At 41.6% G+C, this 26,672-nt stretch overlaps 1 protein-coding gene across 4 annotated transcripts in view; it reads right to left on the bottom strand.

Annotated features, from left to right (window-relative positions):
• Positions 1-9,309: 9,309 nt before the first annotated feature.
• LOC109879591 (zinc finger protein 512B-like) overlaps positions 9,310-26,672 on the bottom strand; it is a 112,816-nt gene continuing 95,453 nt past the window's right edge. For 3 of the 4 annotated variants that reach the window (XM_031806614.1, XM_031806612.1, XM_031806613.1), the window contains 7 exons: positions 19,862-19,960; positions 17,660-17,863; positions 16,946-17,461; positions 16,774-16,875; positions 16,536-16,598; positions 16,330-16,428; positions 9,310-14,607 (listed from right to left, as the gene is read on the bottom strand). In XM_031806614.1, coding sequence (XP_031662474.1) covers positions 14,398-14,607; positions 16,330-16,428; positions 16,536-16,598; positions 16,774-16,875; positions 16,946-17,461; positions 17,660-17,863; positions 19,862-19,960 — 1,293 coding nt within the window. In that variant the 3' untranslated portion in view covers positions 9,310-14,397. The remainder of the gene's footprint in view (positions 14,608-16,329; positions 16,429-16,535; positions 16,599-16,773; positions 16,876-16,945; positions 17,462-17,659; positions 17,864-19,861; positions 19,961-26,672) is intronic. The other variant, XM_031806615.1, reaches the window with a different exon arrangement.

Here is a 26,672-nt window from a genome sequence, read left to right as displayed (position 1 = left end):
TAAACTGCTGTCACTTGACTAGAGAACAGTGTTAAACTGTTGCTATTTGAATAGAGAACAGTGTTAAACTGTTGCCATTTGAATAGAGAACAGTGTTAAACTGTTGCCATTTGAATAGAGAACAGTGTTAAACTGCTGCCAATTGAATAGAGAACAGTGTTAAACGGCTTCCACTTGAAAAGAGAACAGTGTTTAACTGCTGTCACTTGAATAGAGAACAGTGTTTAACTGCTGTCACTTGAATAGAGAACAGTGTTAAACTGCTGTCACTTGACTAGAGAACAGAGTTAAACTGCTGTCACTTGAATGGAGAACAGTGTTAAACTGCTGCCATCTGAATAGAGAACAGAGTTAAACTGCTGCCACTTGAATAGAGAACAGTGTTAAACTGCTGTCACTTGACTGGAGAACAGAGTTAAACTGCTGCCACTTGAATAGAGAACAGTGTTAAACTGCTGCCATCTGAATAGATAACAGTGTTAAACTGCTGTCACTTGAAAAGAGAACAGTGTTAAACTGCTGTCACTTGACTGGAGAACAGTGTTAAACTGCTGTCACTTGACTGGAGAGCAGTGTTAAACTGCTGCCATTTGAATAGAGAACAGTGTTAAACTGCTGCCACTTGACTGGAGAACAGAGTTAAACTGCTGTCACTTGAATAGAGAACAGTGTTAAACTGCTGTCACTTGACTGGAGAACAGAGTTAAACTGCTGTCACCTGACTGGAGAACAGTGTTAAACTGCTGCCATTTGAATAGAGAACAGTGTTAAACTGCTGTCACTTGAATAGAGAACAGTGTTAAACTGCTGCCATTTGAATAGAGAACAGTGTTAAACTGCTGTCACTTGACTAGAGAACAGTGTTACACTGCTGCCACTTGAATAGAGAACAGTGTTAAACTGCTGTCACTTGAATGGAGAACAGAGTTAAACTGCTGCCATCTGAATAGAGAACAGTGTTAAACTGCTGTCACTTGACTAGAGAACAGCGTTAAACTGCTGTCACTTGACTGGAGAACAGTGTTAAACTGCTGCCACTTGAATAGAGAACAGTGTTAAACTGCTGTCACTTGACTGGAGAACAGTGTTAAACTGCTGTCACTTGACTGGAGAGCAGTGTTAAACTGCTGCCATTTGAATAGAGAACAGTGTTAAACTGCTGCCATTTGACTAGAGAACAGTGTTAAACTGCTGTCACTTGACTGGAGAACAGTGTTAAACTGCTGTCACTTGACTGGAGAACAGTGTTAAACTGCTGTCACTTGACTGGAGAGCAGTGTTAAACTGCTGCCATTTGAATAGAGAACAGTGTTAAACTGCTGCCATTTGACTAGAGAACAGTGTTAAACTGCTGTCACTTGACTGGAGAACAGTGTTAAACTGCTGTCACTTGACTGGAGAACAGTGTTAAACTGCTGTCACTTGACTGGAGAACAGTGTTAAACTGCTGCCATTTGAATAGAGAACAGTGTTAAACTGCTGCCACTTGACTAGAGAACAGTGTTAAACTGCTGTCACTTGACTGGAGAACAGTGTTAAACTGCTGTCACTTGACTGGAGAACAGTGTTAAACTGCTGTCACTTGAAAAGAGAACAGTGTTAAACTGCTGTCACTTGACTGGAGAACAGAGTTAAACTGCTGTCACTTGACTAGAGAACAGAGTTAAATTGCTGCCATTTGAATAGAGAACAGTGTTAAACTGCTGTCACTTGACTAGAGAACAGTGTTAAACTGCTGCCACTTGACTAGAGAACAGTGTTAAACTGCTGTCACTTGACTGGAGAACAGTGTTAAACTGCTGTCACTTGAATGGAGAACAGAGTTAAACTGCTGCCATCTGAATAGAGAACAGTGTTAAACTGCTGTCACTTGAAAAGAGAACAGTGTTAAACTGCTGTCACTTGACTGGAGAACAGTGTTAAACTGCTGTCACTTGACTGGAGAGCAGTGTTAAACTGCTGCCATTTGAATAGAGAACAGTGTTAAACTGCTGCCACTTGAATAGAGAACAGTGTTAAACGGCTTCCACTTGACTAGAGACCCGCGTTAAACTGCTGTCACTTGACTAGAGAACAGTGTTAAACTGTTGCTATTTGAATAGAGAACAGTGTTAAACTGTTGCCATTTGAATAGAGAACAGTGTTAAACTGTTGCCATTTGAATAGAGAACAGTGTTAAACTGCTGCCAATTGAATAGAGAACAGTGTTAAACGGCTTCCACTTGAAAAGAGAACAGTGTTTAACTGCTGTCACTTGAATAGAGAACAGTGTTTAACTGCTGTCACTTGAATAGAGAACAGTGTTAAACTGCTGTCACTTGACTAGAGAACAGAGTTAAACTGCTGTCACTTGAATGGAGAACAGTGTTAAACTGCTGCCATCTGAATAGAGAACAGAGTTAAACTGCTGCCACTTGAATAGAGAACAGTGTTAAACTGCTGTCACTTGACTGGAGAACAGAGTTAAACTGCTGCCACTTGAATAGAGAACAGTGTTAAACTGCTGCCATCTGAATAGATAACAGTGTTAAACTGCTGTCACTTGAAAAGAGAACAGTGTTAAACTGCTGTCACTTGACTGGAGAACAGTGTTAAACTGCTGTCACTTGACTGGAGAGCAGTGTTAAACTGCTGCCATTTGAATAGAGAACAGTGTTAAACTGCTGCCACTTGACTGGAGAACAGAGTTAAACTGCTGTCACTTGAATAGAGAACAGTGTTAAACTGCTGTCACTTGACTGGAGAACAGAGTTAAACTGCTGTCACCTGACTGGAGAACAGTGTTAAACTGCTGCCATTTGAATAGAGAACAGTGTTAAACTGCTGTCACTTGAATAGAGAACAGTGTTAAACTGCTGCCATTTGAATAGAGAACAGTGTTAAACTGCTGTCACTTGACTAGAGAACAGTGTTACACTGCTGCCACTTGAATAGAGAACAGTGTTAAACTGCTGTCACTTGAATGGAGAACAGAGTTAAACTGCTGCCATCTGAATAGAGAACAGTGTTAAACTGCTGTCACTTGACTAGAGAACAGCGTTAAACTGCTGTCACTTGACTGGAGAACAGTGTTAAACTGCTGCCACTTGAATAGAGAACAGTGTTAAACTGCTGTCACTTGACTGGAGAACAGTGTTAAACTGCTGTCACTTGACTGGAGAGCAGTGTTAAACTGCTGCCATTTGAATAGAGAACAGTGTTAAACTGCTGCCATTTGACTAGAGAACAGTGTTAAACTGCTGTCACTTGACTGGAGAACAGTGTTAAACTGCTGTCACTTGACTGGAGAACAGTGTTAAACTGCTGTCACTTGACTGGAGAGCAGTGTTAAACTGCTGCCATTTGAATAGAGAACAGTGTTAAACTGCTGCCATTTGACTAGAGAACAGTGTTAAACTGCTGTCACTTGACTGGAGAACAGTGTTAAACTGCTGTCACTTGACTGGAGAACAGTGTTAAACTGCTGTCACTTGACTGGAGAACAGTGTTAAACTGCTGCCATTTGAATAGAGAACAGTGTTAAACTGCTGCCACTTGACTAGAGAACAGTGTTAAACTGCTGTCACTTGACTGGAGAACAGTGTTAAACTGCTGTCACTTGACTGGAGAACAGTGTTAAACTGCTGTCACTTGAAAAGAGAACAGTGTTAAACTGCTGTCACTTGACTGGAGAACAGAGTTAAACTGCTGTCACTTGACTAGAGAACAGAGTTAAATTGCTGCCATTAAATAGAGAACAGTGTTAAACTGCTGTCACTTGACTAGAGAACAGTGTTAAACTGCTGCCACTTGACTAGAGAACAGTGTTAAACTGCTGTCACTTGACTGGAGAACAGTGTTAAACTGCTGTCACTTGAATGGAGAACAGAGTTAAACTGCTGCCATCTGAATAGAGAACAGTGTTAAACTGCTGTCACTTGAAAAGAGAACAGTGTTAAACTGCTGTCACTTGACTGGAGAACAGTGTTAAACTGTTGCCATTTGAATAGAGAACAGTGTTAAACGGCTTCCACTTGACTAGAGACCCGCGTTAAACTGCTGTCACTTGACTAGAGAACAGTGTTAAACTGTTGCCATTTGAATAGAGAACAGTGTTAAACTGTTGCCATTTGAATAGAGAACAGTGTTAAACTGTTGCCATTTGAATAGAGAACAGTGTTAAACTGCTGCCAATTGAATAGAGAACAGTGTTAAACGGCTTCCACTTGAAAAGAGAACAGTGTTTAACTGCTGTCACTTGAATAGAGAACAGTGTTAAACTGCTGTCACTTGAATAGAGAACAGTGTTAAACTGCTGTCACTTGACTAGAGAACAGTGTTAAACTGCTGTCACTTGAATGGAGAACAGAGTTAAACTGCTGCCACTTGAATAGAGAACAGTGTTAAACTGCTGTCACTTGACTGGAGAACAGAGTTAAACTGCTGCCACTTGACTAGAGAACAGTGTTAAACTGCTGTCACTTGAATAGAGAACAGTGTTAAACTGCTGTCACTTGACTGGAGAACAGTGTTAAACTGCTGTCACTTGACTGGAGAACAGAGTTAAACTGCTGCCACTTGAATAGAGAACAGTGTTAAACTGCTGTCACTTGACTGGAGAACAGTGTTAAACTGCTGTCACTTGACTGGAGAACAGAGTTAAACTGCTGCCACTTGAATAGAGAACAGTGTTAAACTGCTGCCATCTGAATAGATAACAGTGTTAAACTGCTGTCACTTGAATAGAGAACAGTGTTAAACTGCTGTCACTTGACTGGAGAACAGAGTTAAACTGCTGCCACTTGAATAGAGAACAGTGTTAAACTGCTGCCATCTGAATAGATAACAGTGTTAAACTGCTGTCACTTGAAAAGAGAACAGTGTTAAACTGCTGTCACTTGACTGGAGAACAGTGTTAAACTGCTGCCACTTGACTAGAGAACAGTGTTAAACTGCTGTCACTTGACTGGAGAACAGTGTTAAACTGCTGTCACTTGAATAGAGAACAGTGTTAAACTGCTGCCACTTGAATAGAGAACAGTGTTAAACGGCTTCCACTTGACTAGAGACCCGCGTTAAACTGCTGTCACTTGACTAGAGAACAGTGTTAAACTGTTGCCATTTGAATAGAGAACAGTGTTAAACTGTTGCCATTTGAATAGAGAACAGTGTTAAACTGTTGCCATTTGAATAGAGAACAGTGTTAAACTGCTGCCAATTGAATAGAGAACAGTGTTAAACGGCTTCCACTTGAAAAGAGAACAGTGTTTAACTGCTGTCACTTGAATAGAGAACAGTGTTTAACTGCTGTCACTTGAATAGAGAACAGTGTTAAACTGCTGTCACTTGACTAGAGAACAGAGTTAAACTGCTGTCACTTGAATGGAGAACAGTGTTAAACTGCTGCCATCTGAATAGAGAACAGAGTTAAACTGCTGCCACTTGAATAGAGAACAGTGTTAAACTGCTGTCACTTGACTGGAGAACAGAGTTAAACTGCTGCCACTTGAATAGAGAACAGTGTTAAACTGCTGCCATCTGAATAGATAACAGTGTTAAACTGCTGTCACTTGAAAAGAGAACAGTGTTAAACTGCTGTCACTTGACTAGAGAACAGTGTTAAACTGCTGTCACTTGACTGGAGAGCAGTGTTAAACTGCTGCCATTTGAATAGAGAACAGTGTTAAACTGCTGCCACTTGACTGGAGAACAGAGTTAAACTGCTGTCACTTGAATAGAGAACAGTGTTAAACTGCTGTCACTTGACTGGAGAACAGAGTTAAACTGCTGTCACCTGACTGGAGAACAGTGTTAAACTGCTGCCATTTGAATAGAGAACAGTGTTAAACTGCTGTCACTTGAATAGAGAACAGTGTTAAACTGCTGCCATTTGAATAGAGAACAGTGTTAAACTGCTGTCACTTGACTAGAGAACAGTGTTACACTGCTGCCACTTGAATAGAGAACAGTGTTAAACTGCTGTCACTTGAATGGAGAACAGAGTTAAACTGCTGCCATCTGAATAGAGAACAGTGTTAAACTGCTGTCACTTGACTAGAGAACAGCGTTAAACTGCTGTCACTTGACTGGAGAACAGTGTTAAACTGCTGCCACTTGAATAGAGAACAGTGTTAAACTGCTGTCACTTGAATGGAGAACAGAGTTAAACTGCTGCCATCTGAATAGAGAACAGTGATAAACTGCTGTCACTTGAAAAGAGAACAGTGTTAAACTGCTGTCACTTGACTGGAGAACAGTGTTAAACTGCTGTCACTTGACTGGAGAGCAGTGTTAAACTGCTGCCATTTGAATAGAGAACAGTGTTAAACTGCTGCCACTTGACTAGAGAACAGTGTTAAACTGCTGTCACTTGACTGGAGAGCAGTGTTAAACTGCTGTCACTTGAAAAGAGAACAGTGTTAAACTGCTGTCACTTGACTGGAGAGCAGTGTTAAACTGCTGTCACTTGACTGGAGAACAGTGTTAAACTGCTGTCACTTGACTGGAGAGCAGTGTTAAACTGCTGTCACTTGACTGGAGAACAGTGTTAAACTGCTGCCACTTGAAAAGAGAACAGTGTTAAACTGTTGCCACTTGACTAGAGAACAGTGTTAAACTGCTGCTATTTGAATAGAGAACAGTGTTAAACGGCTTCCAATTGACTGGAGAACAGTGTTAAACTGCTGTCACTTGAAAAGAGAACAGTGTTAAACTGCTGTCACTTGAATAGAGAACAGAGTTAAACTGCTGTCACTTGAATAGAGAGCAGTGTTAAACTGCTGTCACTTGAATAGAGAACAGAGTTAAACTGCTGCCATTTGACTAGAGAACAGTGTTAAACTGCTGTCACTTGACTAGAGAACAGTGTTAAACTGCTGCCATTTGACTAGAGAACAGAGTTAAACTGCTGCCATTTGACTAGAGAACAGTGTTAAACTGCTGTCACTTGACTGGAGAACAGTGTTAAACTGCTGCCATTTGAATAGGGAACAGCGTTAAACTGCTGTCACTTGACTAGAGAACAGAGTTAAACTGCTGTCACTTGAATAGAGAACAGTGTTAAACTGCTGTCACTTGAATAGAGAACAGAGTTAAACTGCTGTCACTTGAATAGAGAACAGTGTTAAACTGCTGTCACTTGAATAGAGAACAGAGTTAAACTGCTGCCATTTGACTAGAGAACAGTGTTAAACTGCTGTCACTTGACTGGAGAACAGTGTTAAACTGCTGTCACTTGACTGGAGAACAGTGTTAAACTGCTGTCACTTGACTGGAGAACAGAGTTAAACTGCTGCCATTTGAATAGAGAACAGTGTTAAACTGCTGTCACTTGACTGGAGAACAGAGTTAAACTGCTGCCATTTGAATAGAGAACAGTGTTAAACTGCTGCCATTTGACTAGAGAACAGTGTTAAACGGCTTCCACTTGACTAGAGACCCGCGTTAAACTGCTGTCACTTGACTGGAGAACAGTGTTAAACTGTTGCCATTTGAATAGAGAACAGTGTTAAACGGCTTCCACTTGACTAGAGACCCGCGTTAAACTGCTGTCACTTGACTAGAGAACAGTGTTAAACTGTTGCCATTTGAATAGAGAACAGTGTTAAACTGTTGCCATTTGAATAGAGAACAGTGTTAAACTGCTGCCATCTGAATAGAGAACAGTGTTAAACTGCTGCCACTTGACTGGAGAGCAGTGTTAAACTGCTGTCACTTGACTAGAGAACAGTGTTAAACTGCTGTCACTTGAATAGAGAACAGTGTTAAACTGCTGTCACTTGAATAGAGAACAGTGTTAAACTGCTGTCACTTGACTAGAGAACAGTGTTAAACTGCTGTCACTTGAATAGAGAACAGTGTTAAACTGCTGTCACTTGACTGGAGAACAGTGTTAAACTGCTGTCACTTGACTGGAGAGCAGTGTTAAACTGCTGTCACTTGAATAGAGAACAGTGTTAAACTGCTGTCACTTGACTGGAGAACAGTGTTAAACTGCTGTCACTTGACTGGAGAACAGTGTTAAACTGTTGCCATTTGAGTAGAGAACAGTGTTAAACTGCTGTCACTTGACTGGAGAACAGTGTTAAACTGCTGCCACTTGACTAGAGAACAGTGTTAAACTGCTGCCATTTGAATAGAGAACAGTGTTAAACTGCTGTCACTTGAAAAGAGAACAGTGTTAAACTGCTGTCACTTGACTGGAGAACAGTGTTAAACTGCTGTCACTTGACTGGAGAACAGAGTTAAACGGCTTCCACTTGACTAGAGACCAGTGTTAAACTGCTGTCACTTGACTAGAGAACAGTGTTAAACTGCTGCCATTTGAATAGAGAACAGTGTTAAACTGCTGTCACTTGAATAGAGAACAGTGTTAAACTGCTGTCACTTGACTAGAGAACAGTGTTAAACTGCTGTCACTTGACTAGAGAACAGTGTTAAACTGCAGTCACTTGACTGGAGAACAGTGTTAAACTGCTGTCACTTGACTGGAGAACAGTGTTAAACTGTTGCCATTTGAATAGAGAACAGTGTTAAACTGCTGTCACTTGACTGGAGAACAGTGTTAAACTGCTGCCACTTGACTAGAGAACAGTGTTAAACTGCTGCCATTTGAATAGAGAACAGTGTTAAACTGCTGTCACTTGAAAAGAGAACAGTGTTAAACTGCTGTCACTTGACTGGAGAACAGTGTTAAACTGCTGTCACTTGACTGGAGAACAGAGTTAAACTGCTGTCACTTGACTAGAGAACAGTGTTAAACTGCTGCCATTTGAATAGAGAACAGTGTTAAACTGCTGTCACTTGACTAGAGAACAGTGTTAAACTGCAGTAGGGATGACTAGGGATGTTCTCTTGATAAGTGTGTGAATTGGACATTTTTCCTGTACTGCTAAGCATTCAAAATGTAACGAGTACTTTTGGGTTTCAGGCAAAATGTATGGAGTAAAAAGGGCAGCATTTTCTATAGGAATGTAGTAATGTAAAAGTTGTTAAATATATAAATAGTAAAGTACAGATACCCCAAACAGCTACTTAAGTAGTACTTAAAAGTATTTTTACTTAAGTACTTTACCCCACTGGTGGCAGGGAATAAAATATGTGACGGCCCCGTATTACTGGTTGAGGTACATGACACTGTCATTTCATGTGATTCATATACAGTATTATATACAGTACCAGTCAACAGTTTGGCCACACCAACTCATTCAAGGGTTTATATGTATTTTTTAAACTATTTTCTACATTGTAGAATAATAGTGAAGACATCAAAACTATGAAATAACGCATATAGAATCGTGTAGTACTGTATATATAATGGCAACAGTCAAACTTAGTCAACAACATTTTTTATTAATTAGTTGAGCGGTAATAATGCACAGGTAAACAACACTTAAAAAATACGTTTTTTTAACAGTTCAGATTCAAAGGTGTGGTGCCTCCCTAGTTATAGGATATAGCTTCTGATCAGATCAACTTCAACATAGGAAAAACATTTTCTCATTTAGAACATAACTAAGTATTCTCCTCAACATAACCAATCACCAAATGCTTTGTATCCAGTCTATAATGGTACATTTTCAGAACAAAGATTTATCTAAAACTTGTTGAAATTGTAAATGTTTGTAAGATAAAACATTAAAGCGGGAAAATAGAATTTGTGAAAAAAAGGAAGACATCTTAGCCTATAGACTCCCCAGGTACACAGTCCAGACTACTAAAAAGCTCAGGTGACAACAGTCCTATTTCAAGGGGTAGTAAGTAGAGAAACAAACACAGATACGCCTCCTTGTTGATCCTTAGATATCGACAAATGGATTCTCAATAATTGTGTCCTGAAAATCAACATTTAATGTGCATTATCAAACTTGTTAAAACAACGTATTTCAACATCCCATGGGCTTCAACTAACTATTGTTATCACTGAGAAAAAATAAAATAACAATTTCCTAAGCAAACAAACAAAGGGATAGGGTAGGTGACAAAAATGTGCCATTAAATGACTAAATTACAACAAAATATGGTGTAAACCTATTTTTGCTGCTGTATTCTACGCTCAAACAGGATATATGTGTTCTCCACATCATCTCGGAAGACTGATAGGGTGAAGTATGAATATATGGTACCAGTCCATAATGTGGACACACCAACTGTACTCACTGAAGGGTTTTTCTTTATTTTCACTATTTTCTACATGGTAGAATAACTAGTGAGGACATCAAAACTATGAAATAACACATATGGAATCATGTAGTAACCAGCCACCCTTTGCCACCCTTTGCCCTGATGACAGCTTTGCATACTGTTGGTATTCTCTCAACCAGCTTCAAGAGGAATGCTTTTCCAACCGTCTTGAAGGAGTTCCCACATATGCTGAGCACTTGTTGGCTGATTTTCCTTCACTCTGCGGTCCAACTTATCCCAAACCATCTCAGTTGGGTTGAGGTCGGGTGATTGTGGAGGCCAGGTCATCTGATGCAGCACTCACTCCATCACTCTCCTTCTTTGTCAAATAGCCCTAACACAGACTGGAGGTGTGTTTTGGGTCACTGTCCTGTTGAAAAACAAATGATAGTCCCACTAAGCGCAAAACAGATGGGATGGTGTATCGCTGCAGAATGCTGCGGTATCCATGCTGGTTAAGTGTGTTTAAATTCTAAATAAATCAGACAGTGTTACCGGCAAAGCACCTCCACAACATCACAACTCCTCCTCCATGCTTCACGGTGGGAACCACACATGCAGAGATCATCTGTTCACCTACTCTGCATCTTTCAAAGACACGGTGGTTGGAACCAGAAATCTCCGATTTGGAATCATCAGACCAAAGGACAGATTTGACAGAATGTCCATTGCTCGTGTTTCTTGGCCCAAGCAACTCTCTTCTTATTATTGGTGTCCTTTAGTAGTGGATTCTTTGCAGCAATTCGATCATGAAGGCCTGATTCACAGTCTCCTCTGAACAGTTCATGTTGAGATGTGTCTGGGCTTCAATTTCTGAGGCTGGTAACTCTAATGAACGTATCCTCTGCAGCAGAGGTAACTCTGGGTCTTCCTTTCCATTGGCGGTCCTCATGAGAGCCAGTTTCATCATAGCGCTTCATGGTTTTTGAGACTGCACTTGGAGAAACTTTCAACGTTCTTGAAATGTTCTATTTTGATTGAACTTCATGTTTTAAAGTACTGATGTACTGAAGTTTCTCTTTTCTTATTTGAGCTGTTCTTGCCATAATATGGACTTGGTCTTTTACCAGATAGGGCTATCCTCTGTATACCACCCCTACCTTGTCACAACACAACTGGTTGGCTCAAACTCATTAAAAAGATTACTACATGATCTCAAATGTTACTTCATAGTTCTGATGTCTTCACTATTATTCTACAATGTAGAAAACAGTCCAAATAAAGAAAACCCTGGAATGAGTAGGTGTCTCAACTTTTGACTGGTACTAAAATGGATATACACACAATACCCCATAATGACAAAGTGAAAACAGGTTTTTAGAAACAACAGAAATACTTTATTTACATCAGTATTCAGACCCTTTGCTATGAGACTCGAAATTGAGCTCAGGTACATCCTGTTTCCATTGATCATCCTTGGGATGTTTCTACAACTTAATTGACAGTGCATGTCAGAGCAAAAACCAAGCCAAGACGTTGAAGGAATTGTCCGTAGAGCTCCGAGACAGGATTGTTTCGAGGCATTGATCTGGGGAAGGTACAAAAAAATGTCTGAAGCATTGAAGGTCCCTAAGAACACAGCAAAGCCAACGCAATAGTGGCTTCGGGACAAGGCTCTGACTGTCCTTGAGCGGCCCAGCCAGAGACAGGACTTGAATCGGATCGAAGATCACTGAAGAGACCTGAAAATAGCTGTGCAGCAACGCTCCCCATCCAATCTGACAGAGCTTGAGAGGATCTGGAGAGAAGAATGGGAGAAACTCCCCAAATATAGGTGTGCCAAGCTTGTAGCGTCATACCCAAGAAGCGTTGAGGCTGTAATCGCGGCCAAAGATGCTTCAACAATGTAATGAGTAAAGTGTCTGAATACTTATGTAAATGTGACATTTACATTATTTTTAAATTATGGTTCAGATTTGTTGCATTACTGTATGAGTTTAGCACCTGTATTTGTAGGAAATATACATTACAAAGTAATAGCATTTCTGGAAAAAACTACTCTGGATGAACAAGCAGAGTAACCATGTCAACTTAACCTTTTCACACACTGCCACCATTTTCAGATTAACTAGATAATATACACACGTGATTATAACAGAGGTCTGCTGCTTTGAGAGGGCTATTCTGCTCCATTGATATAAATATACATTAAACATTTCATGACATTTTACTTAAATCAAATTATTACAATTGTTTTGTGAATTCAAGTATCTGCTTTAAGTGTGTATTATGGATAAAATATTAAAATGAGCTGATTGCACATTAGCATTTTCATAAATTAAAGACATTTCATTTAAACGTAATTTCCTTTTACGCTGAAATAGTTGACTGGCAGAACAGCCTAAAATGTCTAGCATTTCTGAGGATCAGGTGGCCCTGTTATCTACGCATTGAATCCTGTCGGAAAGCGGGACATAGAAATCTAAATGTCGAGCATTTCTGAGGATCAGCTTAGTTAGGTGGCCTTGTTATCTACTCATTGAATCCTGTCGGAAAGCGGGACACAGACATCTAAATGTCTAGCATTTCTGAGGATCAGCTTAGTTAGGTGGCCTTGTTATCTACTCATTGAATCCTGTCGGAAAGCCGGACACAGAGATCGAAATGTTCTTGTTTCTGGACACCACAGTTTCATTTTACAGTCCTGGGTTACAACCCTCCATATAGGAGGTTTAGGTTGGAGTAGGGTGAAGCTGCCCCTTAGAAGCTGATCTACGGCCAGTTTTGTGTCTTTACCCATCATTCTTAAGGTAAACATTTAGGCTGATTATAAATCATCTTCTTCCTGGAGCGTCAAGTTTTGTTTCTCTGCTCTTTATGTGCAAAAAGACTAAATGGGGGGGGAAGAGAAGAAAGGGGTTAAAGTGCAAGACAATTAATGAGAATTAATTAATGGGAATCTGTTCATATACATAACAAAATCTAAGCCTTCATTTGAGGTTTTTATGTTTCCTCAAAGATTAAAGTAACTTCAACTTTTTTTTTTTTAAGGCTAAATTGGTTAATACACCACTAACAAAGAGAGTTCCAAACCTCTCAGTTTTCCCCTCCCGACTCCCAGACAGTCCTAGGAAAATTCTAGCTTGAGAATGTTTGTCCATTTTAATGGGAACAATTACTACAACATTCCCACATTTAATTCAGACTATGAGGTCCAATGGCGAAACCACACATCTGCAAACGTTGTGGATTACATTGCTTGAGTGTAGATATAGATTTTAATGTCAATGTTTGTGTTAACATCCCCAATCATATGCCCCAAGGTCTAATTACTGTCACCAATATTCAATAAAATCTCATATCATTTTGTGAAAATGGTGCTAATTTCCTAAATTTCAGTGTAATTGAAACAAAGACTAAGTACATAGCTGAGCCAGAGCATTAGGCCACAGTGATTTGATGTATGATGTATGTGGTCTTTCACTACTTTGAAAAGAAAAGCCAAAGAAAACAAAGCGACAAAATCAAATGAGCATATTGCACTGTAGACTGATCAAAACAACCTCTCTACTTCGACATTCAGCTGACATTCAGCTGACACAATAAAAACAAGATGCCAAAGTGTAAAACAACAAAAAATGAAAAGTAGTGTGATCGCTTTAGACCAAATTTGACCTTCCTGCTTTGAAAAAGGAGGGATGACGTCATTGCTTTGACTATATACTGTATATAGATAGATATAGTATATATACACATGCCTCACTATCCTAATAGAATATCATTTGAAAAATCTCTCAAACACAACATGAAACTAAAGACATGTAGAGGGAAAATGCCAATTTGAAATACTACTTTTGTTTAGAAAAATATATTTTTACACAGAGTAGGACTATAACGTTGATAACAATGAACCCCTGTTGTCAATAGTTTAACTGAAATGATGCTTGCAAATGGAATGGAGGAAACTGAATAAAATGACTGTCATATATCAACATATACCAGGAGACACAAACTGTATACAGTATATTTAAAACACAAAGATCTGAGTGCAGTTGGTTTTAGTTTTCTTCTCTGTCCGCCAGTCCTTGAGGTATCCAAAACATCCTTGAGCTTACTGGTGTAATGTGGATAGATAGACATAGCCTCTCTGGCTCTTGGGTTGAAAGCAGAGCTACTCGGAGGGAGGGGGCACCCACTTGGGCTTACTCCTCCGTGTGGTGGGTTGGTTGGGCTGTCTGTTTAGCGTCAGGCTCCCTGGGTTTCCTGTCTCTGTCGGGACCGGGGTCTGGCCCATGTTCAGGGTGGGGGCTGAGTTTTGGGTGGTGCTGAAAAAAGTGTTGTTTGGACGGGGGTGGCCTCAGGGGGGCGCTCTTTGGGCTTGCGGCCTCTCTTCTTTCCCATGGTGGCTCCGTTCTTGACCTCCGTTTTCCCTTGGTAGTCTGGCGGTTTGCTCCTGCTGCTGCTGCTGCTGCTGGGCAACATGTGGCTGAAGGCTCGGAACCAGTTCTGTAACATGATCATGTTGAGGGGAAAACATTCAACTGCATGTTACTACAAGTGGATGACATCTACCTGTGTGTTTTAAACTGTGTGTCTGAATGAGTGAATGTCTCATCTGTGTGTTTTAAACTGTGTGTCCGAATGAGTGAACGTCTCATCTGTGTGTTTTACAATGTGTGTCTGAATGAGTGAACGTCTCATCTGTGTGTTTTAAACTGTGTGTCCGAATGAGTGAACGTCTCATCTGTGTGTTTTACAATGTGTGTCTGAATGAGTGAACGTCTCATCTGTGTGTTTTAAACTGTGTGTCTGAATGAGTGAACGTGTCTGTCTCACCTGTAGATGGGTCTATCAGGCCCACCTGTAAAGGACTGTTTATGTATGTCTGTCTCACCTGTAGATGGGTCTATCAGGCCCACCTGTAAAGGACTGTTTATGTATGTCTGTCTCACCTGAGAGTGGGTCTATCAGGCCCACTTGTAAAGGACTGTTTATGTATGTCTGTCTCACCTGAGAGTGGGTCTATCAGGCCCACCTGTAAAGGACTGTTTATGTATGTCTGTCTCACCTGTAGATGGGTCTATCAGGCCCACCTGTAAAGGACTGTTTATGTATGTCTGTCTCACCTGTAGATGGGTCTATCAGGCCCACCTGTAAAGGACTGTTTATGTATGTCTGTCTCACCTGTAGATGGGTCTATCAGGCCCACCTGTAAAGGACTGTTTATGTATGTCTGTCTCACCTGTAGATGGGTCTATCAGGCCCACCTGTAAAGGACTGTTTATGTATGTCTGTCTCACCTGAGAGTGGGTCTATCAGGCCCACCTGTAAAGGACTGTTTATGTATGTCTGTCTCACCTGTAGATGGGTCTATCAGGCCCACCTGTAAAGGACTGTTTATGTATGTCTGTCTCACCTGTAGATGGGTCTATCAGGCCCACCTGTAAAGGACTGTTTATGTATGTCTGTCTCACCTGAGAGTGGGTCTATCAGGCCCACCTGTAAAGGACTGTTTATGTATGTCTGTCTCACCTGAGAGTGGGTCTATCAGGCCCACCTGTAAAGGACTGTTTATGTATGTCTGTCTCACCTGTAGATGGGTCTATCAGGCCCACTTGTAAAGGACTGTTTATGTATGTCTGTCTCACCTGTAGATGGGTCTATCAGGCCCACCTGTAAAGGACTGTTTATGTATGTCTGTCTCACCTGAGAGTGGGTCTATCAGGCCCACCTGTAAAGGACTGTTTATGTATGTCTGTCTCACCTGTAGATGGGTCTATCAGGCCCACCTGTAAAGGACTGTTTATGTATGTCTGTCTCACCTGAGAGTGGGTCTATCAGGCCCACCTGTAAAGGACTGTTTATGTATGTCTGTCTCACCTGTAGATGGGTCTATCAGGCCCACCTGTAAAGGACTGTTTATGTATGTCTGTCTCACCTGTAGATGGGTCTATCAGGCCCACCTGTAAAGGACTGTTTATGTATGTCTGTCTCACCTGTAGATGGGTATATCAGGCCCACCTGTAAAGGACTGTTTATGTATGTCTGTCTCACCTGTAGATGGGTCTATCAGGCCCACCTGTAAAGGACTGTTTATGTATGTCTGTCTCACCTGTAGATGGGTCTATCAGGCCCACCTGTAAAGGACTGTTTATGTATGTCTGTCTCACCTGTAGATGGGTCTATCAGGCCCACCTGTAAAGGACTGTTTATGTATGTCTGTCTCACCTGAGAGTGGGTCTTGCTGATGTGGTATTTGACACCACTCTCTGAGCTGAATTCCTTCTGGCACAGTAAGCAGGTGTACTTCCCTGCATCACCCTCTGCCTGCAGCACACAGAAACATACCCCAGTCAAGCGTAGGTACAAGTTGTCCCTGAACTCAACAGAGTGATACAGAGTCACATATTTTTTGAATCCTTTTAAGGTCCTACCTGGTTACAGTTGGCTAGATGAGCTTTGAGTCCGGACACACTGGAGTAAACAGCTTCACAGCTCTGAAAACAGAGAGGAACAACAACTCAGACACAGCAATAATAAACTCTGCCTATAAAACATGAACTTGTTGAGCTCAGAATTGACAGCGCTGAAATGTATAAAAGCAACTGGATTACTTAAAATACAGGATTTATCTGGTTTAATGTTCAGAACATGTTGTCCAGAGGTTCTTACTCCGTTGGAGCAGCAGATGAAGCCCTTCTCTTTGACCTCGTTCTTCCAGCTCTCCAGCAGCTTGGGACTGAACATGGGAAGACCAGGACGAGTGTAGTTCAACTGGGGGAGGAAGACAGGGACCACATGTTAAATGTGTTTGTATGTGTGTATGTACCTGTGTATGTCTTACCCTCTTGCTGTCCGGTACCAGGTCGTCTCGCTTGGTGCCCCAGTCCTTGTCCAGTTCATCCTCTGCTATCTCCTGCAGGTGGAACACTGCTACCTGGGCAGACCGACGTCTCACCCTACCACTAGGAGTCCTCTCAAAGTCCTCCCCCAGCCCCTCTCTCTCCCTCTCTCTCCCATCCTTTTCCCTACCCGCAGACAACTCCTGACCCTTTTCATTGTCCTTCCTGTCTCTCCCATCCTTCTCCCTACCCGCAGACAACTCCTGCCCCTTTTCGTTGTCCTTCCTGTCTCTCTCCCTCTCTCTCCCATCCTTCTCCCTACCCGCAGACAACTCCTGACCCTTTTCGTTGTCCTTCCTGTCTCTCTCCCTCTCTCTCCCATCCTTCTCCCTACCCGCAGACAACTCCTGACCCTTTTCGTTGTCTTTCCTCTCTCTCTCCCTCTCTATCCCATCCTTCTCTCTCTCCATGTGGTTCTGTTCCCTCCTTCCTGCAGGCTGTCCCTCCTCTGTTCTCATCTGGAAGAGAGGAGGGACACAGCCCAGTCAGAGACCAATGAGAAGAGGATTCACAGCGATTCAATCAATCATACATTTCTGCCACAGGAATGGGTGAACGAACCAGATGGAACTCATTTCCATAATTAACAGCATATAGGACATTTCAAGACACACTAGTCATAATAGTGTAATAGTAAACGTTCAGCTCTCTCTTACCCCTCTGCCGGTGGTATTGTTGGTATTGTTGTTAGTGGTGGGGTGTTCAGTGCACAGGTGGTAGTCTCTGCCAGTCTTAGAGCGGTAGGTCTTCCCACAGTGCTGACACAGAAACACAGGCTTGTCCTTCTCTGATAGCTGTCTGCCACAGCGCTTCTGATGGTACTGGTATCCCATCAGGCTGAAAAAATGGGCTGAGCAGCTCTGTGTGTGTGTGTGTGTGTGTGTGGGCAACATTTAAAGAGGGAGAAATAGAACATTCACATTAGACTGGAAATCAGGTTGGTGGAGCGGAGTATGGATTTGTCTAACGAAGGCAACCATCACATCTCTCTTCTCTGTATACATCAATGAGGTCGCTCTTGCTGCTGGTGAGTCTCTGATCCACCTCTACGCAGACGACACCATTCTGTATACTTCTGGCCATTCTTTGGACACTGTGTTAACAACCCTCCAGGCAAGCTTCAATGCCATACAACTCTCCTTCCGTGGCCTCCAATTGCTCTTAAATACAAGTAAAACTAAATGCATGCTCTTCAACCGATCGCTACCTGCATCTACCCGCCTGTCCAACATCACTACTCTGGACGGCTCCGACTTAGAATACGTGGACAACTACAAATACTTAGGTGTCTGGTTAGACTGTAAACTCTCCTTCCAGACCCATATCAAACATTCTCCAATCCAAAGTTAAATCTAGAATTGGCTTCCTATTTCGCAACAAAGCATCCTTCACTCATGCTGCCAAACATACCCTTGTAAAACTGACCATCCTACCAATCCTCGACTTTGGCGATGTCATTTACAAAATAGCAGATTGGATGCAGTCTATCACAGTGCAATCCGTTTTGTCACCAAAGCCCCATATACTACCCACCATTGCGACCTGTACGCTCTCGTTGGCTGGCCCTCGCTTCATACTCGTCGCCAAACCCACTGGCTCCATGTCATCTACAAGACCCTGGCTAGGTAAAGTCCCCCCTTATCTCAGCTCGCTGGTCACCATAGCATCTCCCACCTGTAGCACACGCTCCAGCAGGTATATCTCTCTAGTCACCCCCAAAACCAATTCTTTCTTTGGCCGCCTCTCCTTCCAGTTCTCTGCTGCCAATGACTGGAACGAACTACAAAAATCTCTGAAACTGGAAACACTTATCTCCCTCACTAGCTTTAAGCACCAACTGTCAGAGCAGCTCACAGATTACTGCACCTGTACATAGCCCACCTATAATTTAGCCCAAACAACTACCTCTTTCCCTACTGTATTTAATTAATTCATTAATTTTTCTCCTTTGCACCCCATTATTTTTTATTTCTACTTTGCACATTCTTCCATTGCAAATCTACCATTCCAGTGTTTTACTTGCTATATTGTATTTACTTTGCCACCATGGCCTTTTTTTGCCTTTACCTCCCTTCTCACCTCATTTGCTCACATCGTATATAAACTTGTTTATACTGTATTATTGACTGTATGTTTGTTTTACTCCATGTGTAACTCTGTGTCGTTGTATGTGTTGAACTGCTTTGCTTTATCTTGGCCAGGTCGCAGTTGTAAATGAGAACTTGTTCTCAACTAGCCTACCTGGTTAAATAAAGGTGAAATAAATAAAAATAAACATTGGGTCTATTATTCATCTAATGTTTTTTATATAGTCTAATTAACATAAACATATATTTCTCAGGAGAGATGGCCAACCATTTTTTGTGGTTGTTTGACATAAGAATGAGGCAGAAGTGGAGGAAAGATTGAACATGTCCATGGACGAAGAGAGGTTATTGTAAATGTCTCTGTCTCCGCAGCCTCTTCCCCTCTCTGCACCGTAGTGTGAGGAATTGATAACAGAGTGTTGATGTATGTTTGGGCAGAATAACAAGAAAGACAGAGGAGAGGAGGGAGAAAGAGAGAGAGCGAGCGAGCGAGGTAAATGGAGATGGAGGGGTGTTCAGCATAAATAGAGAAGAAAATTGAATACAATTGGAGAAGATAGCAAGAGAAAGAAGTGAGAGAAAAGAGAGAAAGAAAGAAAAAAAACGTGTTGAATCGACACCGATTCCATGTCATTTCAACCCAAAAAATTTGACGTTGAATTATGACATGGTGACAATTTTAGTTGATTTAACATTAGTTGGCAACTCAGTCAAATGTAAATCCAAACTACACATTGAACTGACGTCTGTGCCCAGTTGGAGGAGACATACCTCCTTAGGACACTTGATTCGTCCCGTCTGTTTGAGTACTCTACGCAGCCTCTCTCTCTCCAACTGCACGTCCCCCATCTGGTCCTCGCTCCCCAAAGCCTGAGGGGGGGAAACACAGCGTCGTACCAGTGTCCCCTCAAAACACTTCGCCCTCCTAAACCAGGCCTGGAAAATGTGATTTTGGGGGATGCCAGAATCATTAAACGGTTTCATGGCAATCCCGTTACTCTATGCATGTTGTGACAATTGTCAAACTAATGTTTTCACCAAGGTGTTTATCAAAAAACACATGCCGGATAAAACGAGCAGCGGACTGCACAGCACAGCCAGAGAAAGGAGGAAAGGGGCTACAGATTTGGGCAGTGATTAAGTGGACTGCACAGCACAGCCAGAGAAAGGAGGAAAGGGGAGGGGGGCTACAGATTTGGGCAGTGATTAAGTGGACTGCACAGCACAGCCAGAGAAAGGAGGAAAGGGGAGGGGGCTACAGATTTGGGCAGTGATTAAGTGGACTGCAAAGTGATTAAGTGGACTGCACAGTGATTAAGTGGACTGCACAGTGATTAAGTGGACTGCACAGTGATTAAGTGCATATGTGACCCGTTTCAAAAAGCGTATGTCACATGTCACTACTTCACAAGAGAGGCATTTAAATGTTGTTTCTTTTATTATTTGATCAAAATGCGTATTTTTTTGTCAGAAATGCCTTCTGGATCATGTGAACCTTCATGTGCCTTAATAACAAACTTGTATACCGCCTGTAAATACAAATAAAATAGTTCAATTACGAGCCTAGTTGTTTTAGCCACGGGAAAAAGTCAGGAGCCATGATTGGCTGAGATAATGGATGGGCTGGACATGCAGAGAGATGAGTTTGGGTTTTTCTGCCATGTAGCATGCTTCTGTCTATAACGTGAGCTGGTCAGTATGTGTAGATAATCCTTTCTACCACGGCTGTTTTTGAAAGATATCATGAAGAACTGTTGCTACTCAACATTACTACCCTGAAGTTGTGACAGACTACTTTCTGGACGACGGTCGCTGGCTCTGAAAATGAATCAGACGATAAGGAAATCCCTGATTTAGGTAAAAACATTTTCACTGAAACATTGTAGGGTCTTCTGATGACAGTGATGGGGAAGAAACGGCGATCAACAGTGTTGTTGACCGAGTTTTGAAATCAATGGAATGCTCGGTGGAAGCAGAGAGATGATTACCAAAAGAGTCGAAAAGAGAACACAGAAGGCTGTTGTATAAAACACCTGACTCTGGATCACATCTTCAAACTAAAAGGCAACCATGACAGACACTGATGTCTTGAGATGTTGCTTCAATATATCCACATAATTTTCCACCCTCATGATGACATTTATTTTGTGAAGTGCACCTGTCCCTCCTGCAGCAAAACACCCCACAACACGATGCTGCCACCCCTGTACTTCACGGTTGGGATGATGTTCTTCGGCTTGTAAGCTTCCCTCTTTTTCCTCCAAACATAATGATGGTCATTATGGCCATACAGTTCTATTTTTGTTTCATCAGACTAGAGGACATTTCTCCAAAAAAGTATGATCTTTGTCCCCATGTGCAGTTGCAAACTGTAGTCTGGCTTTTTATGGCGGTTTTGGAGCTGTGGCTTCTTCCTTGCTGAGCGGCCTTTCAGGTTATATCGATATAGGACTCGTTTTACTGTGGATATAGATACCTTTGTACCCGTTTCCTCCAGCATCTTCACAAGGTCCTTTGCTGTTGTTCTGGGATTGATTTGCACTTTTCGCACCAAAGTACGTTCATCTCTAGGAGACAGAACGCGTCTCCTTCCTGAGCAGTATGATGGCTGCATTGTCCCATGGGGTTTATACTTGCATGCTATTGTTTGTACAGATGAAAGTGGCACCTTCAGGCATTTGGAAATTGCTCCCAAGGATGAACCAGACTTGTGAAGGTCTTACCTGATTTCTTTTGATTTTCCCATGATGTCAAGCAAAGAGGCACTGAGTTTGAAGGTAGGCCTTGAAATACATCCACAGGTACACCTCCAATTGACTCAAATGATTTTAATTAGCCTATTAGAAGCTTCTAAAGCCTTGACATCATTTTCTGGAATCTTCCAAGCGGTTTAAAAGGCAGTCAACTTAGTGTATGTAAACTTTTGACCCATTGGAATTGTGATAAAGTGAATTAGAAGTGTAATAATCTGTCTATAAACAATTGCTGGAAAAATTACTTGTGTCATGCACAAAGTAGATGTCCTAACCGACTTGCCAAAACTATAGTTTGTGAACAATACATTTGTGGAGTGGTTGAAAAACGAGTTTTAATGACTCCAACCTAAATATGTAAACTTCCAACTTCAACTGTAGGTCCGAATCCAGGTGGTGGGTCACAGATATTGAGAGAACAACTCTCTGGATTGAAATGCAACTGTGGATACACGCACGGGTGCATCTTAATGGCCTAAATTAGCATCCACCAATTTGGTTTCTCTTGTGTTTTTAGATCTGTACAGATCTACAGACTATTGAGATTGAGATACATCCTTAGTCTGCGAGGGAAAGGAGGGAGATAAGATGGTAGATCAGAGGAATACATGTAATTCCCACACTAAAGCAAAGCAAAGCAAAGAGAATCTTGTCACAGTCAGGCCCTGAGGCTAGAGAACACACACTCCCGCCAGCCTTAGATTCACGAGGGGACACAGCAGAACCACCAGCATTTCTTCTTAACACCTATATCAGACATGAGAGAGAAGGAAAGGGGTGAGAGAATGAGAGAGAAAGAATGAGAGTGGGAAAGAACGATATGGAAATGTGGTGAGAGTGTGAGAGGAAGGGAGAGAGAGACTGAGAAAGAGAGGGGGGGGGGGGTACTAGAGAGCGAAACATCAGAGGTAGTGTATCACAGTGGCAGTTACAACAACAAGGTCAAAGCCAGCAGGTGACCTCTGTCACTGTGTCATCCTGCTGCTGTGGTTTCCCACACTGCTCAGCCATTTGACCAGAGGACATACACTGGGTACAGATTAGCAAGGATGCCACTTCTGTAGGTAATTCAGGACAAGCACACACACATACACCCACACAGACACGCACAAACACAAATTAAAGTGTTTGGGACATGTTAGTTCATGAATATTTTATTATACTTTTTAAGTCAGTGGTTTTGAATTATTCAACAAACTTAATTGGAGAGCCATTCCACTAACAAAGGATAGATATGTTGATATCTTAATGAACGTCTCTACTGCACCAGAATGTAATGAGCAGAGACTGAAGACAAAGGTCTTAAACAGTTTTACTTCAGTTGTACAGAGGGCATAACTCCTCTTAGATGTAAACAAATCAGCTATGATGGCAAGGTTGAATGGAACACACACACACACTAGAGGTCGACCGATTCATCAGAATGGCAGATTAATTAGGGCCGATTCATAACAATCGGAAATCTGTATTTTTGGACACCGTTTTTTGTACACCTTTATTTAATCTTTATTTAACAAGTCAGTTAAGAACACATTCTTATTTTCAATGACGGCCTAGGAACGGTGGGTTAACTCCCTCGTTCAGGGGCAGAACGACAGATTTTCACCTTGTCAGCTCGGGGGATCCAATCTTGCAACCTTACAGTTAACTAATCCAACGCTCTAAGCACCTGATTACATTGTACTCCACGAGGAGCCTGCCTGTTACGCGAATGCAGTAAGCCAAGGTAAGTTGCTAGCTAGCATTAAACTTATCTTATAAAAAACAATCAATCATAATCACTATTTAACTACACATGGTTGATGATATTACTAGTTTATCTATAGTGATAGAGACAGAGAGGGGTTTGTTGATATATTAATGAATCCCTGAGATGACTAGGTGATAGAGACAGAGAGGGGTTTGTTGATATATTAATGAATCCCCGAGATGACTAGGTGATAGAGACAGAGAGGGGTTTGTTGATATATTAATGAATCCCTGAGATGACTAGGTGAAAAATCTGTCAAATCAAGTCGCCGTGTCCACTAATGCAGGAGGAGATAGAGATGTGTCCACTAATGCAGGAGGAGAAAGAGATGTGTCCACTAATGCAGGAGGAGAAAGAGATGTGTCCACTAATGCAGGAGGAGATAGAGATGTGTGTCCACTAATGCAGGAGGAGATAGAGATGTGTCCACTAATGCAGGAGGAGAAGAGATATGTGTCCACTAATGCAGGAGGAGATAGAGATATGTGTCCACTAATGCAGGAGGAGATAGAGATGTGTGTCCACTAATGCAGGAGGAGATAGAGATATGTGTCCACTAATGCAGGAGGAGATAGAGATATGTGTCCACTAATGCAGGAGGAGATAGAGATATGTGTCCACTAATGCAGGAGGAGAAGAGATATGTGTCCACTAATGCAGGAGGAGCTGGATATGTGTCCACTAATGCAGGAGGAGATAGAGATATGTGTCCACTAATGCAGGAGGAGATAGAGATATGTGTCCACTAATGCAGGAGATAGAGATATGTGTCCACTAATGCAGGAGGAGATAGAGAGGGGTTTGTTGATATATTAATGAGCCTCTCTACTTGAGCAAGGCACTTAACCCGAATTGCGCTGGATACGAGTTTCTGCTAAATGTAAAATGATACTTTTTGAGATCGTAGTTTTGAATTATTCAACAAACTAAATGGATCAGCATTCCACTAATGCAGGAGGGAGGGCCATGTTGATATCTTGACGAACCTCTCTACTGAGGAAGTTAACAGCATAATGTAATGGGACATAACAATCATTACTTCAGCTGGGCCAAAAAGAACAACAGTAGAAATCCATCTTTCAGAACAGGGGTGTCAAATTACTTTTGGACCACGGCTGCATTCACTCTTCACCGAGGTCCGGAGGGCCGCACTCTAAATGAATTCCTTCAATGAATAGCCGAGAGTTTATTCGCTTCAATCACTGAACACAACCGCTGCTTATAAGAGACATTCTTCTGTTTGAGCCAGGCTTCCATTTCCTTAATGCACACAACCTTTGCTCAATAAAATGTTGAAAAGACTACCACAATGTTTATTGTGACCAGTATTACCAGTATAAACATAACACATCTATTGCAGATCAGACTTGCAAAAACTAGGCTGCCTATCATACAGCCCCAATTTTATTTCCAGTACCATTCATTTGTTGTGCCTCGTAGCGCCGTGTATCCCCCGTAGCTGCAGCGGGATCACTGTAGATAGACTTCAGTGTTCGACATTTGTCCAGGTCCCCAGGATGTCGAGAGATGCCTTCAATATCATCCAACGTGAGCGCATATCACTTCATTCTTAACCGTCATGTGTTTTTCAGTTTTAACAACCTTGATCCTAGCGGCTACTTTCACCTCACCAATAGATCCCCCCGACCATGTCAAACCACAGTACTGTCTCATCCGTGGCAATGGTGTTGCTCTCCTTTACCTTCTTCTGCGCAGTCTTTACGGTACTCACTGAAGTTCACTCATAAACAATTCATTTAGACAGCGTTAATTTAAAACAGACGTTTATTTGCTGAAACGTTTGCAAAAAATAGTTATTTATCCAACGCTGTTATAATTTTCGATGCTCCCTGACTGTCTAGCTTTTCATTTGATGACCGTTAGCAAGCTGGGCAGAGTGACTATAAACGTAGCTCCATAATGTGTGTCCAATATCAGTTTCAAGTTCATTTTAGTCATTTCAATGTTCATTAATAAAACATTACCTTGAGAAAAAGAAATAAAACACAACTAAAAATGTTTTTACTCAAACCACTTGCAGTCCGAATCCGGCCCATGGACGGTATGTTTGACACCATTGTATATTAAACATTTTTTTTAAATAATGTTTTTTTTTTACCCACAATTATAATTGTTTGGTACATGGCCTTCTCAAGAGACACTGTCTAAAATTGCCCGTTCCTGAAACTATATCCATTCACACAATCCATTCATCACAAGAAACAAGGTGCTTTTTCTGACAGAGGAAACCAGACACAAGCACACGGTAGGGTGTTGAAGTCCATATTGGTCAGAAGTGAAAACCCACTCTACTTTAGGGTCTGGTAGACACTTGGGGCTCTATTTTAACAAACCAAACACAATGGTAAATCTAAGCGCAGGCGGTAGCGCTATAGGTTCAGGGGTGTGTCAGAAATATTTTAGCTATTTTCACAACTACAATTATTGGAGCATGTGGTGCGAAAGGGTTGGGTATTCATGAATCAACAGGTTGTGGGTGTGTCCAGGCTTGGCCCCTCACTGACCAATCAGAACCTGTTCCACAGCGCAATACGTGGTTGCTTCAAGTTGTGTATTTACGGTCTTATATGTATGGCCTTGGAATCAAATCCAATTCCAATGTTAGTTTGTTAAATGGCTTACAGAAACTAAATAACAAAATGAAGTCCTATCCCATCTTTGCTAAATACGTTAACATGAACCCATTAACAGTACACATTGTTCTACGTAATTGAATGTCTTCAATAGCATTCACACTGATAAGGGCTAGGCCTATTGTATATTTCATTATGGCTGAGCATGGACATGCCAAACAATGTCAATAAGCAAGATTCAATTCAATAATGATGAGGCCTAAAAAGCGAACAAATTATTAAATAATATTAAAATAATAACGCAGACTATGGAGGGTTTTGCGCACCTCCAAACTTTTCACAGTAGCTGAATCCAATATAAAGAGAAATGGAGAATGTCCACTCACCGTTATAAAGCTCCCAAATGTGTTTTATAATCGGAACCATTTTACAGATCAGATCCTATTCACATATCTCAAGGAGTTGCATTGCACCGATTAGTCACC

This window comes from Oncorhynchus kisutch, linkage group LG27 (assembly GCF_002021735.2).
Source record: "Oncorhynchus kisutch isolate 150728-3 linkage group LG27, Okis_V2, whole genome shotgun sequence".
In the NCBI taxonomy this organism is placed as follows: Eukaryota; Metazoa; Chordata; class Actinopteri; order Salmoniformes; family Salmonidae; genus Oncorhynchus; species Oncorhynchus kisutch.
This window is presented reverse-complemented; position numbering and strand designations above follow the sequence as displayed.